Genomic DNA, 14375 nt, shown 5'->3' on the forward strand with positions numbered 1-14375 from the left:
CCAAACTCGGAGTCTCTGGATGTAAGTAATGTATAAAAGATCACAACTGAGCACATTCCAAATTCACAGGAACACCTTTTTAAGGGCATATAGTTTTGTCCTTCATTCTTCTAATGAAAAGGTTGGATGGGGGACGAACAATGTTAATGGAATGGTACAGCTCAGCTTTCTAATAGGTTAAAGGAAGGCGATCCAAATGTATTGGTTGACAGCAGCAATCGTTATGCAACCGCGCCTGTTCATATTAAGGTGTACAAGCTAACACATTATGCAGCACAAAATAACCGTGACCCATCCTTGGGGATCCATACACCAATGTCTTGATTTTTGTATGTTTAGAATCTGAGCTATACGGTTACAGTTAAGGACACAAACTCAAGTGCAGTTCTATGCAAAGGCGAGGCTGCTACAGCTCAATTTACTGCCCAGCCACAGCCGCTGCATGCTACTCCCTGCCTTCTACACTAGGCACTTACTTGTATCTCTCTGCTTATTCAAAAAAGTAACTTTATTCAAGTTCTGGAGTTTGTTTATATGTCACTTTTCTTCACTGCAATTGCTGAGCCCACATGGAAAACTCCTCTCCCAGAATAGTTTTCTTAATCTCCCTGTCAAAATAGGACCACAACCATGCAATGCACCATCCATTTTGAGATTTTCTATATGCAAATTAGACCCACAACCCAGCATATTTGCACCAGCAACTGCTTGGGTAGGAACCGTATCAGATTTGCAGGATCCTTCTTCTAATGCGTAGATTTAATCCGAAGCCAAACTCCAGTTTGCAAACAATCCAAATTCAACTGCTAATCTGTGCCTAGGTTAGGCACACATAAATAAGTGAAGTGTATTAGGATTCAAAATGTCTTCATACCACGCTCTGTATCAATTCTATGCTATGTTTATTACCCAAGGTCTTGAAGTGCTGAAAGTCACATGCTACAAACAAACATGTGGCAAGCATTTTTATGCCTGGTTAGCAAAGACAGTCATACTCCAAGTACATGACCAAGGTTCAACAAAAAGGACAGCATGTATGCAAACAGTCAGAGCTGTTCAGAACAGACTACCAGCCTCAGTGACATACACTGAAATTTAAGAAGCCCAAGAAACTTCCCAGGGGGAAAATTTAGTCTGTTCTGAAGATGCCAATGCTATAAAGGTGCCACTTCTGGCAGTCATATGTTGCAATGCTTTATCAGTCTGGAAGACCCAAATAAGTCTTCATTTAATCTCATTAGCCACACTAATGTCTGATCCTTTGTGACTCCAGATAATTCTTCTGATGCTTGGTGATATTTTACAGGTGCAACTTTTTATACACTGTATAAAATTCTTAGTCCTTGAAAACTGAGGTACCTCCTAGAGGCTTTAATGAATTTCTATGCTCCCTACCGTTGTCTAGAGCTTGTCTTGAAATTCACACTGTGGATTTTTCCTGAGATTTCTCTTGACTCATCCAGTCCTAGAAGAGCTGGTAATATACACTGTAAAGAAAACTAGTGCTAAGTCAGGAGTCCAGTAGATTTCATAGCAGCCTGTACACGGATGAGATGGGACACCAGTGCTTATGTTTAGCTTATGATCTATGATCCTGGGTTAGGGCAAGCAGATTTTTTAAATTAAGAATTCAACCACGACAAAGACCCCAGGAGAGTGGTGCTTGTCTTGTTGGGAACAAGGATATTGCCATAAAAGATAACAGATGCTTTAAGCAGAGCATACTATCACCTAAACCAGGGGAGAGCAGGGACTTCTTTCCCCACTCTTAACCTTTTTTTATGCTTTTAGCTCTCATTTTGCCCCAGTCCACGATTCTCCATGGAAGTAATTCCAGAGAAAAGTGTGTCCTCAGCACTTTCCTGCTTGCCAAGGGTCCTCTATAATTCTGTGTTCATGAAGAACCAGAGTTAGACTACAGGTTCATTTCTTCATCCTCCCTCTCCATCTCCTTTACTCTCTCTCTCTCTCTCATTCATCTGGGGAGACCTAAGCAACTCCCACATTTGCTTACCCCCAGAGTGGTTCATTTCCTTGCAATTTCTTACAAGATGCCTCTGCTCACTGGAGAGCCCCCAGACATGCATGAAGGCACTTCTTGCAGTCAAGTAGGTGATACCTTACCTCCTCCATCATCTGATGCCTCCACGGTCTGCTGTCTGAGACGATGGCTGCAGCAAAGCACAAGAAAGAATTTCAATTTCAAGCCCAGAAAAACATCTTGTTGTGCCCCCTTCCTCCCCATAAGCTTCATAGCCTGTCAAGGAGAGAGTTCCCAAGTATGCTTAGCCTGCAGACTGATCTTCCATACCCCTCATTGCTGAGCTCAGCAGAAATCTCATCAAGACAAACCCCTAGGCTGCAGACAGTAGGGCCTGGGGTGGGTCTGGGAGGAAAGCAGTTGCTTTCTCATTTTCCTTCTTTCTATTTTATGGGAGTGACAGAGCCATCATCTACTCCGTATCCAGGGAACTATAGACTGACCAGCCCTGCCCCATCCCAGGACACATGACATGAATTCCTGAAAGGCTCTGCATCCTTCCCAACTTTCAGATCTTGGTGTGCTGGTCAGATGATCAGATCAGATGTAAAAGTTATGGAAGAAATCTCAGTAACAATGGGAACTTACTCTTCTACTTCTTCTGCATGCTTTCTTCCTAACCTGCAAGACAAGGAAGACTTATATTTAGGAAAGGCTAGAGAAAATTAAGAACTTTACCTTTCCCTATATAATTGTTATTGTGTAAAACAGTTCCTGCACCAGGTCTGATAGAACACATCACACCTTAAAGAGTTCTGAGTGACTATTAAGCCAGTGTATCAAAAAGTCCCTGAGTGCGACAGACTGAAACAAAACCACTTGGTTCCAAAAGACAGCCATGCCCAGATATGGCAAGAACCATATTCCCTGTTTTTTTAGTTTCTCAGATACTTTTTTATCCCCTTTGCCATCAGCTGCAGGTAAAGCTGGCCATACCTGAGCAGAGAGGTTGGCACATTAAGGAACGAAGAAGGTGCTATACCTTGTCTACCTACTCCTGTGAGGTCAACAGGTTCTTCCTCCCCCTGGTTGTGCATAAAGACTGTCTGGTTGCCTTTCAGGTTAGGAGTCCCACCTGAGCTGGCCAAGCTCAGGTCAGACATGCAGTCGCTGCAGAATATCAGGATTGATCTGGCCAAGTTAAAAGGAGTTCATAATAATAACATGGTGGGGAGGCACTGGCAAATGGCAGCTCCCTTGCTCTCCACCCCGGCAACCCCAGAACTAATTCAGTCCCGATTAGGGATGCTTCTTCAATATTCAAAATGTAAAACATGGAGGTTGCTGAACCAGCACTTTGAAAAGTTAATTAAATGCCAGGTTTCTTTTTAGCAGATACTCCATCACTCGCTGATTGCTTTGGCCATTTTGCGGAGTGAAGTTTTATGTCTGTGTGTTGGGAATAAATATTCTCCTCTCCCCTGAGGTCAGGGTGCCATGACAAAGAATACATGGGGCTCTCCCTTATCACATGGACTGTCCCAGGACACACCAAGATGTAAGAAAAGTTGCCCTGCCTTGCACTGCTCTTTTCAAAGCACTTTGTGACATGGCACAGGTGTCTCCTCATCTGCTCTCTGTTCTAGCAAGTTACAGTCTTCATCTAGCTCTCCTGTGAATAATCTATTCTTCTAAGAGCAAGGAGCAGGGCACAGAGGATGTCTAGCTATATGGAGAAGAGGTACAAGGAGAAGGAAGTCATTTGTCTCTACTGCTCTCTCTGGAGCTTGCAGAATGTGAGAAGCTAAAGATTACACTGAATCAGTGATCTGAGCCCAGTAATAAAACTGCTATAATCAGAGTTGCAGCTGTGTGGTGACATCTGCATCTGAGCAGAAATGCAACAGAACTGGGGAGTTTAGGAAAGAGCTCTTCCAGTGAGGATGAACTGTCCAGCTCCATCCTTCTCCCCAGTGGTAGTACAAAACACTTTTTGTGAACCTCCTGATAGTATGGAGAAAGACATAGATGGCTTCAGAGAACCCTCCACCAGCGCTCAGTGGCATTTAGACTCTGAGAAGATAGAGGTAGAAAGATGATGCAAGATTTCTCCTATTTTATTCCTCCTTTATGCTTTCACAGAACTGGTTCCCACATAGCTTTGCCCTCTCCGGCTGAAACATCCCAAATGATGGTGTTGCACAGCCTTGCACAGTGAGATGATTTCCTGGGGGTTCAATTTAACATCTTCTTGGCGTGATCCTGTTACTCCTGATGATTGTCCAACCCCAAGTAACATTCTCTTGCTCAGTATTCACACTCCTTACATCTTTTCTCCTGTCTCCAGGCAGGAATAAAACACTCCACATGTTTATATTTCCCAGGAGAAAAGGTCACTCCTACTATCCCTGTAAGCAAATTCTGTTTCTTCTTCCTAAGCTCCCTGTCATGACTGATACCCAGGTGGCCCACAGGGAAGGCAGTCATGTTAGTCCTAGAGGCAGAGACTGCTTTGCTTATGTTCTGAGACTTAAGCTTTCTCAACTTTCCCTTGTTGTTAGGAAAGGATTTATTCAGGACAATAAGCAAATACCTCATTATGAAACAGCTACACTATATATTGGAAAAAATAGTAATTTGGGGAACAAACTCATCAGCAGGAAGGGGGGAATAGTACCAGCCCCTTTAATCCCAGAGCCCAGGTGTTAGAACTCTCCTGTCAAACAAGACTGTTCCTTCCTCTTTCCAGGGCAAGTTGCAGGCCCATGGTCAGCACCCTCAGGAAAACACCTCAGTCCCTGTGCCACAGATCCCAATGGTGGCACTGGGTGAGGCAAGTCTGTCACACTGACAGTACTGTGGTTTATGCAGAGCATTTATGTATCGACAGCACTGGAGCAGGAGCTAGAAATGACTGCTCTTCTGTTTAGGAGAGACATCTGCTTCCAGTCACCTGTACCAGATATGTTTGTTAATATTTGATTTGGTATAACATTATTTGATGAAACTAGCATTTCAAGCCAGCTGATAAGTCACATGTAGAAACCAATCCCAAAAATATAGTATGAACCTTCTGTAGCACAGTAAGGAATTGTATGTTTTACACTCTCCATGGCCTTAATGACTGAGCAAAGAAGATACCAGGCAACCCACTATTTCCTCTATTTTTTTATAAGGCTTCCTTTCATTTTGTTTGTGCCAAATTACTTTTTTGGCTCTTGTTTCAGATTGAGGAAAAAAAATCACAAAACATTTTTTGTTTAACTAGTCTTTTGCTTTTTTGGCGAAATCACATTACTTAAATCTACATAACAAAGTTACTCTGAGAGGAAAGACAAGCTTTGTCTTGTGTCCTAAGGTTAAAAACCTTCAAGGCAGCAAGAGAAATCATTAATAGATCTTCAAAAGGTGCCCCACCTTCAGTTCTGTCCATTCCATAAACTTAGCCGAGGGCTAAGCTACACATGGGGACAGTATTCCTGCAGAACCAATCACCTGCTTGTCTCTTTGCCCTCCAAGTACTATGGAAAGCCTCACAGGATTTCTTTATGAAGATATTACATTGTTTTAAGGATTGTGGAGTACCCCTTCCTAAGAATAGTCTCATCTTACCAATGCCAATTGCAACACATTGAGACCAACATTTCCTCCTTCAGGAATAGCAGGTCTGGGTACACAGCACCCTCTTCAATCATCTTGTGAGCTTTCTAGTGGTGAGTGAAAGCACACATGGAACAAACCCGGCTAAACTCAAGCCATACACAGCTTTCCTACTCTTTTCTCATGTTCTCACCAACACGAAGTGCACTGCCCTGCTTTGTCTGCTGCAGCAGCAGGCACAGCCCAGGGAGGGCAGCAACAAGGACCTACAAAATGAGCAATTGAATATGAACTACAGATACAGTCACTCGAGTAAAGACAAACAAAACAATACAATCCCAGAAGCAGTGCTCAGAAATACATTCAGTCTGCTGTATTATACACCAGCCACTCCCCGTTTTTGTGAGACAGGGATACATCTGTTTTTTTCACTTATGCTCCCAAGTCCATTGCATCTGCAGGGGTAAAGAACATGCACTCACTCCATTGCCTGGACAGTTCCCTTAAAACTCCCTTCCCCTGAGAGGCCATCAGCACTCCCAAACATAACCATAATCCCAGAATATTCCCTCTGGTTTTGGCCAGCTGCTTACCCCTCCCTCTCTGTTTCAGAGTGTTGAATAGCTGTGAAACTGGGTGAAAGACCCTGACAGTCCTTGTGTAACCCCATGGTATGTAACTCCTAGTACAGAATACCTGTTTCTCTCCTAGTTCTGCCTTGGGGCAGAGGATATGGATCTGATCTCGTTCTTGAGTGTTGTCTTTGCTCAGTTCTGCCCAGGAGGAATCCTTCGTCCACATTAATGAGAAGGGGTTAAACCTCAAACCCGAGACTTTACTCCCACACACCCCCCTAATGTACAGCTGAGCTGACTGCAACTTCTGTGCTGAAGGGTGAAAGGCAGTTCCAATGTAGACATCATCTCTGTTAAACTGTTTCTTTCTCATTTAATGGACTACCACGGAGATCTAAATGGAGATAAAGTGGCAGGGCTCAGAGAACAGCCAGGATGCTATCTTTATGCAGCATGACAATGTGCAGTGGTTAATTAGACACCGTTAACCTATTTTAGCAGAGGACATAACTGGTATGAATGGGAAGAAATGTCCTTGAAATCTTTTAATGTCCACAGCTCTTGAGAGCTCCAGACACACTTGCGTCCTGCACCGCGCCACAGCCAGGCTCCAAGGGGTTCACTGTGCAGGATCGGAGGTTCTCATGCGGCCTGGGGAGGTGTGGGGGCAGGCAGCACAGCTAAGGAAAAGGGGAGGAATTACAGCAGCTTGCTAAAATGCATACGGAGGCGGCCGGACGGGAAAGCCCGGTATGGCGCGGCGGAGGAGGAGAGAGGGCTGGGAGCGCGAGCAGCCCGCTCGCCGGCCCGGCAGTGCCCGCCTCGCTCCGCCCGAGGCCGCGGGGCCGGGGCCGCTCCGAGCCGCGCTGCCCGGGCCGCCGCCACAGCCGCAGCATTGCCGGGCCGCGGCCGCCCCCTGCCGGGCACAGCGAGGGCCTGCGAGCCCGGGCTGGCCTGCGAGCCGCCGCGAGCGGGCACCGCCGCCACCGCCGCCCGCGGGCTGTCCGGCACCCGCCGCCAGTCCCGACCGAGGGCTGATTTCATTTGACAGGGCAGCGGGGGAAGAAGTTCATCTGCCCTTGTGTGTTGGCCTATTTCTTGGCATGCCTCAACCACTTCTACGAATCGCGTGGAACCAGAAAGCCGCTCCAAGCTGCCCTTTTGCTGAAAGAATGAAACGTGGAAAAAAGGAGAAGGTCGTGATGATCAGAGATACATTTTGTTTGGAGACAGCAGGGCAATCAAAGGGCGGGCAGAGACGGGCTGGATGCGCAGGAAGCAAGTCAGCGGCCCGCCTTCTGCCTCAGTGCTTCCATACAAAACCACAACCCACCTCAACACCGAAGGCTTGGCTCAGCCCACAGGGAAGCACGAGGCCTTTTGCCTCTCGGGCAAAGACTGTAATTCAGGTCTAGGCCTGAGGGAGGAGGGGGAAAAAAAGATTTTAAAAGACGCTGTACTCTCTTGCTCAAGTGTTCCTTAGGTGCCCATCACCACAGTGAGTGGGCGGTGAGCTAGGAGTTGCAGCTTGTTCAATAGCCTAAGGCACAACTAAGTTACACATCCAATATGACACACAAGTGCTAACTGATAGTTCTCCGGGCTCTCCAAGTGTGGGTCTCAGTCACTGCTTGTTTGCTGTGGCACAGGAAAGGACACATTCACCAAGGCTGGCTGTAAATTATAACTGCTGCCCGTGCTGGAAAGCACCACAAGGCTTCTTCTCAGCTATTCCATTGCACCTTCCCTGGGGCTCTAATCTGTTGGTTTAAGTTTCCACCTTCTCTTCCTGGCCTGTGGCAGCATGGAAAAGCCAGGTTTTCCTTTACAAAATTACGGAGTTTAATCTTCACATCTCCTACAATCGAGGCAAGTTTTGCCATTGATTTCAGCATGCTATGAGCCTTTATTTTTGTCACAGGATGTCACCTCATAGCCCTCCACTTCCTAGCCCTGGAATGCATGGCCAGCTGTATCACCACAACAGGGTTTTGGGCAGACACACATTTTTTAAACTGTAATGGTCCTACCATCCACCTTCTGGCCCCTGTGTTTGCCAGACTGCATGCTGAACACACTGCCCCAGAGCATGACTCTGGATGAGGATGGATGCAGCAATGAGCAGGCATGCTCTGTGAGATAGGATCTGACAGACACTGCTGCTAGCCAGCGCCAGCTGAAATGGACTTGTGAGGCACTTAATCAATCTCCAGCTGAAGTGTTTTTGTTTCTCCTCAAGTCCTAATATGTGGGCTTACTTAACAGAAACAACAAAGGAGGAAAGCTCTGGCAAGCAGGACTTTAGGAGCTGGCACAAAAGAACAAGCTGACAGAGAGCGTTCCCAAGGATCACTGAACCTCAGCCTACTCACTGCATCATCCCTGAAGCAGATGTTCCCAGGGTTCCCCCTCTCGCTCACTGGTAGAGAGCTGACCGGCAGAGCTGTTCAGAGCTCCCACTGAGCAACAGAAAAAACAACAACACTCAACACAAATTCCTGCTGTGTGGGAAAACAGAAAACAGTGCTGCAGTTTCTAGAGGTATCCACCACACATCTTTGGTCCCTGAGAACAGGGGCTCCTATCCAAGTGATCACGTTCTTGGCCTCCAGTAAGCACAAAGCCCAACTCTCACACCAAATGACTCTTGAGGTTACAGGAGCATTTCAGCTGCCTTTTAAAGAAAAAAGCACACTTCTGGATCCTCATGGTTACAGGAAAGAACTGACTGCTAAAGGAGACAGGAAGTGTATTTAAGCTTGTTTGGGTTTTTTTCAAACCTCACAATAGAGAACAATTCCATGATTACAAGGTTCAAAGACCTTTCACTCGTGACTGGCCTCACTGAAAACATTTATATGAAAAATATTAGAATTAGGTGTCTATTACTGAATGGTATCTTGTTCTGTCATCTGAGAGCAACAGCTTCTGAAAGACGGTACTTTAAGAACTTGCATTAAGAATTTGAGAATAGTAGAGGGGTTATATGGGGAAGGGGGCTGGGGGAGGGGGAAATAGGGCCAAGCAAGTAGATCAGGTCATGTCAGGTCCATTTCAACAGGTAAACTGCATTAAACTAGACTTCACAGCCAATATAGAGGTGACCTACAATGGCCAGACAAGCTTTTAGCCTTGGCTATGACAGATACAAAAGGGTTGAAAGTTGCATGTGTTCTTCAAGAAGGTTTTGCTATTTTAAAATAGAAATATTTGGGACAGCAATAATAGCATCCCCTAAATTTGCTGTGAAATTTCTTGGAGATGCAGAGAAATAAGGAAGAAAAATGCTTTGTTCTCAATTAAAAAAAAAAAAAAAAGGTCAAAGAGACTTCGCCCTGAGAATACTCTGCCACTTCAGCAGCTTACATGGACTGCTACCAAAAATGCCACACTGCTGTTCTGTTTTTTTCATGCAGGCTTTATTTCTAGGGGAGCAAGAAGCTGCAATCCTACTAGACCTTCCATTGCCCGGTACCTTTCCAGAAAAAGAAGTCAAAGAAAACTTCACTAACTGGGAAAAAATAAACAGAAATCTAGGTTAAAATTAAGAAAAAAAAAAAAAAAAAAGGAAAAAAAAGAGAAAAAAATGGCAAAAAATACTGAAAAGAAAAAAAAAGGGGGGGGGAAGGAAAAAGAAGAAGCAAAACTCTTTTTCCAGGCTCTTCTGAGCACTGCAAAGACAGAAATGGACATAAGTCTAACATTTTCCCCTTGCAGGAAATTCTTGCAAGTCCCACTAAGCAGGTTTAAAAGGACTAAAAATCCCCTGTCACAGCCAGGGCACTGAGATTCTCAGGTGACTCTTCTGTCTTTTAGGGACTTTTCTTTTTCTGCCAGTTATCTTTACTGAGTCTAAACAGAAACACCAAGGAGAGCTCACCCCAGCAATGACATGAAGGGACAAGAGGACAGGAGCTTGTTAGCATTCCTGGAACATCCAGCCTATTTAAAAAAAAAAAAAAAAGGAAAGAAAAAGAGGAGGGGGCAGGGAGAGAGAGGAAAAAATCCACCCTGGGCCTGCACATTGCAGCTTACCGCCATCTTGATGTCCTTGATGCGTGCTGATGGCGTGGAGGTGGCTGGCACCAGATCAGCCCAAGAGAAGGAATGAGAGGCCAATGGAGATTTATGTGAAGAGAGTGAGATGGACAAGGTAAAATTGTCAGGAGGAGTTGTTAGAAAGTAAAATATATTGTGACAATTCCACTCCTGCCGTTCATCAATAAACTGACAGATCATTTAGTGTCAATTAGGAGTGATAGATGGACAAGTCCCCATGATCCTGGGCCAAAATTAATGGCTGGGAGGGAGAGGGTGATTGAAAATGACGGCTGACATTGAGAGGAAAGTCCTGAAGGTCCCCAAGGGGCCATTACTTGCCTCATTCCCTTGCAGATCAATGCAGGGACAAACCCAAAAACAGACACTTCAAGACAAAACTTAATCAGACTTCCTTTTCTTTCTTCTCCTTCTAAGTTGTGCCCCCTCACTTGGCAGCCTTGATCCTCTCTGCCTATACTCTTCACTTCACTGAGGACATCCGCAGATGGCTGCAAGCTGCAGAGTGAGGCTGACGTCTCCCATGCAGCCGGGAGTCTGGCTCTGCTCCTAACGTGGCAGTGTCACAGGAAAGCCCAGACTGAGACTCACCTCAACACTGCTGGATTGGGAGTAGAGGACAGAAGCAATGACACAAGCTTTCCCCCACTGTGCCAGATAGAGAAATTCATGAGCACTTTACTACTCCCAGCTGCAAGACGGGGATTGCTAGAGGTTCTAAAACCAGGCACTCTCAGGGGTCATTTCTTATAGAGAGAATACAGGATAGTTTAAGCCCATATTTTTGAAACAGGAGGTTTTTAACTCTACTTATCTCTAGAGACCTTGAATCATAAAGCTCCTTAATCTCTTAAATAACTTTCCTCCAGCTCCAGGGAGGAACCACTGCCCATCCTTCAGAGCCTTAAATGGTATCTACACAGAGGCTGAATTGCCCTGTTTTAAAGGTCACCCCGACTGCATCCCCTTCCTTCCTAGAGGCACTTAATATTCACCTTCTTGCCAAATGCATTCCTAGACTCTGTACCACTGTACCACTTCTGTTCCAAAATACTTCAGCATGGTCATTTTCCTAAACAAGTTTTGATTATCCCAACTCTGTGTGGCCTATCAGTCAGAAAGGGGAAATTGCAGTTGTAGCTGAAGCACCTGTTGCTAAACTGCCATGATCCATGTAGAAGAAACGAAGTACATGTGCAGGCACTGGAAGGGACTTTCCTACTGAAAGCAACACTTTCAGTGTTTGCTTGCAGGGCCACCTGAAGCAAGCTGTGTTTATTCCTCAATGACCCTAGCTGCTGCCCAGAGCTGTAGGAATTTTACAGGGCTCATTGCAAGACCAAATGGATCAAGCACCCAAGTAAACTGAGTCCCAAGAAGCAAAGAAATTAAGATACTGCTAGAGAGGAAACTGGAAGAAATTCTATCAGGAAAGTCAGAGAGATGAGATCAGAGGATGTTGGAATTAAATGAATCATGGAAGCATCCCTGCTTTCTCAAATCTTCACCAATATACAAAACTGAGTTCCCTTTTCTTTTCCCCACTGGCAGGCACTTCGTGTGTCTTCCTTTTGATGCATGAGATAACCTGACAGCAAACCTCTGCTTTGCTTGTCACGATTGTCAGCACTGATGTCATTAGGGACATCAGCACAGCTTTCAGAACAGCACTTGGGCTCCATCCAGTGGTTAGAGAGCTGCTTCTGTAGCAAAACCCAGCTGTAATTACTGTTATTTATCTCAGCAGGCTACTGGGACCCAAGTGGCTGCCCAGGTTCTTGGCTGGTCCCCTTTCTGCTAATACTGGGGCTAGAATGTTGCTGGGGCAGCAATGAGACCGCCTCTTCTCACAGAATGATTCTTCTGAGTACATGTTTAACTAGATACAGTAGATTCAGGTACAGATGGCCCTGGTAGTATGGAAAAATGAATTTTCTGTCACTACTTTGCACCATTTATTTGCTGTTTGCAAAGGACCAGCCTGGGGGTTTACTCAGACACTTACCAGTGGTCCTCATCTTACCCAGATTTACAAAATGGGACTCCTAGAGATGACAGCTCTTCTACAAGACTACTGGGAGTGCAAAGTAACCTTCCCACATTTGACTTTTGAAAACTTGAGCAAAAGAGATAATTTTGATAGTTCTCAGCAATTTAAATATCTGATACTTGTAAATGCTATGGGAGCTCATGATAAAATACTGTATCTCACACACCATCCATGCTAATTAATTTAAAATATAATTTAGGTTGGAAAACTTTAAGAGTCCTCCTTCTCTTCCTATCGTGCAACAATCTGGGAGAGCAGCATTCTGATGGAAATAATCAGCAAGATGGTGAGAATATTTACAAGTTTACATAAGCATGACATGAGCTGGGCAGATAAGGGACTAAAAGAGAGCACAAAGGTAGAAAAACAGGTTACAAACTAAATTCTACTCTAATATGTGCCAAATGGAAATAAAAAGAACAGTTTCAAGTGATCATTTCATACTGATAAGACTGTGAACTAGAAATTAAGCAGAAAAGTATCCCTGCAGGAAAAGCAACATATGTGCAGTTGTAACTGACTGAATCTGTCAGAAACAGAACTAAAAGCTGACTTCAAATGGAGAAAGAATAACACATGAATAGCTACAAGATCATTGCACAGTATCCCATCTGACCCACAATATATTTACACAACACAGAAAATGTCACTGTAGCCACTCTGCTCATCCTTCCTTTCTAAGTGAAAGGAAAAAAAATCAGATTTTAACATTGTCAGTTCTGAAAATCAAATTACTTCTAACAGAACAATTCCCAAGTGTAGGTTCAGTTACACTGGCAAAAAAGGGTTTAAACCTAAATCAGATATATCAACAGAAGCATGTTATTCTAACTCCATCTACACTAGTGAATTTGGAGCAAGTTAACTTGATGGGGTTCCAAACTGAGTCGAATTGGTTGAAAAGCTGTGGGGAGATAGAGCCTGAGAAAACAGAAACAACAAAGCTACAGCAACACTGGTATGACATCAGTCGATGACTCAGACTTTTCACATGGAGGCTTTACCCTGGGATATGTCACAAAGAAAGCCCTACAGGCCAGCATCTCAGACTTTTTTAAGGCAGAGAAGAAGAGAGATCAGCTTGGGGAGAATACAGAGCTGAACAAAAGAAAAGACAGGGAAACTAGTTGCACAAAATCCTTGTACCTCATATGACTGGAGAAAGTCAGAGCAAACTTCTTCATAAAATTTATTCCAAAAACCCTTAATACAAATGAACACTGTCAGGTATGACATATCACATGCATGATTGACCAAGGGGCACATCTTGGTCTCATGTCCCCATGTGCAGATTCTCAGAGGCAGAAAGGTCTGCAACCCTACGTGTTCTGTTCTGCTTCTCCAGCTGAACTGCATCCAATGTCACATAAGCCTTTACTCCAGACTCCTACAATGCCTTGTAACCCGTGCAGTTGAGATGCTGGGGAAGCACCACCTACAGCTACTGCTGCAAATCTATAGGATAAAGCTAATGTCAAACAATGGAAAACATGGTAAAGTAGCACGTGGCACAGTGCTGTTACATTAGGAACCTGTTCAATGTCCTTCAGGGCACATTAGGCACAGCCCTGCATATGTATTACCTCCAGTCCTTCACCTAACCAACAACTATGTAACTTATTTTTCCTAAACAATTAAATTCAACCTCCTTGTCTGCTGTCACATTTCCATAAAGCTTCTGCTTGGTCCCACAAAGATCCAGTATCATTGGTGGCACTTTTTAATACCCTGAGGTGGATGCATCTTTGCAATGGCAATTTCTAGCTGCAGCCAGCCTATGAAAAATAACCATTATCTTGGTTAAACTGGAGAGCAACAGGAGTTCAGGCTGAGATCTTTATTCCAATCTCCAGATTTCCAGACTCTTTTTCAGAGACAAATAGAGTGCTAATTTTCCCAGAAAAGTTCTGTTTTCCAGAAAGGCTAACCCAGAATACAGACCACCTTTCTCCCCTCCCAAGAAATACTGACTGTATAACAGGTTTCTGGATGTCCTCACGCATTCTCAGTTTCAGAAAATACATAACTTTTCATAAATCAGAGTCCTCCAAAGTATATATTAAGACATATATACTTTTATTATAGGCCTTTAAGTACACAAGCAATCTCA

At 44.4% G+C, this 14375-nt stretch overlaps 1 protein-coding gene across 2 annotated transcripts in view; it reads right to left on the minus strand.

Moving 5' to 3' along the window:
* Window positions 1–14375, minus strand: part of IFT43 (intraflagellar transport 43) — a 44279-nt gene that overhangs the window by 13405 nt on the left and 16499 nt on the right. For both annotated transcript variants that reach the window (XM_032112936.1, XM_032112935.1), the window contains 2 exons: window positions 2630–2662; window positions 2125–2171 (listed from right to left, as the gene is read on the minus strand). In XM_032112936.1, the coding sequence (XP_031968827.1) occupies window positions 2125–2171; window positions 2630–2662 (80 nt within the window). The remainder of the gene's footprint in view (window positions 1–2124; window positions 2172–2629; window positions 2663–14375) is intronic.

Source organism: Corvus moneduloides, chromosome 6, assembly GCF_009650955.1.
Source record: "Corvus moneduloides isolate bCorMon1 chromosome 6, bCorMon1.pri, whole genome shotgun sequence".
Classification (NCBI taxonomy): Eukaryota; Metazoa; Chordata; class Aves; order Passeriformes; family Corvidae; genus Corvus; species Corvus moneduloides.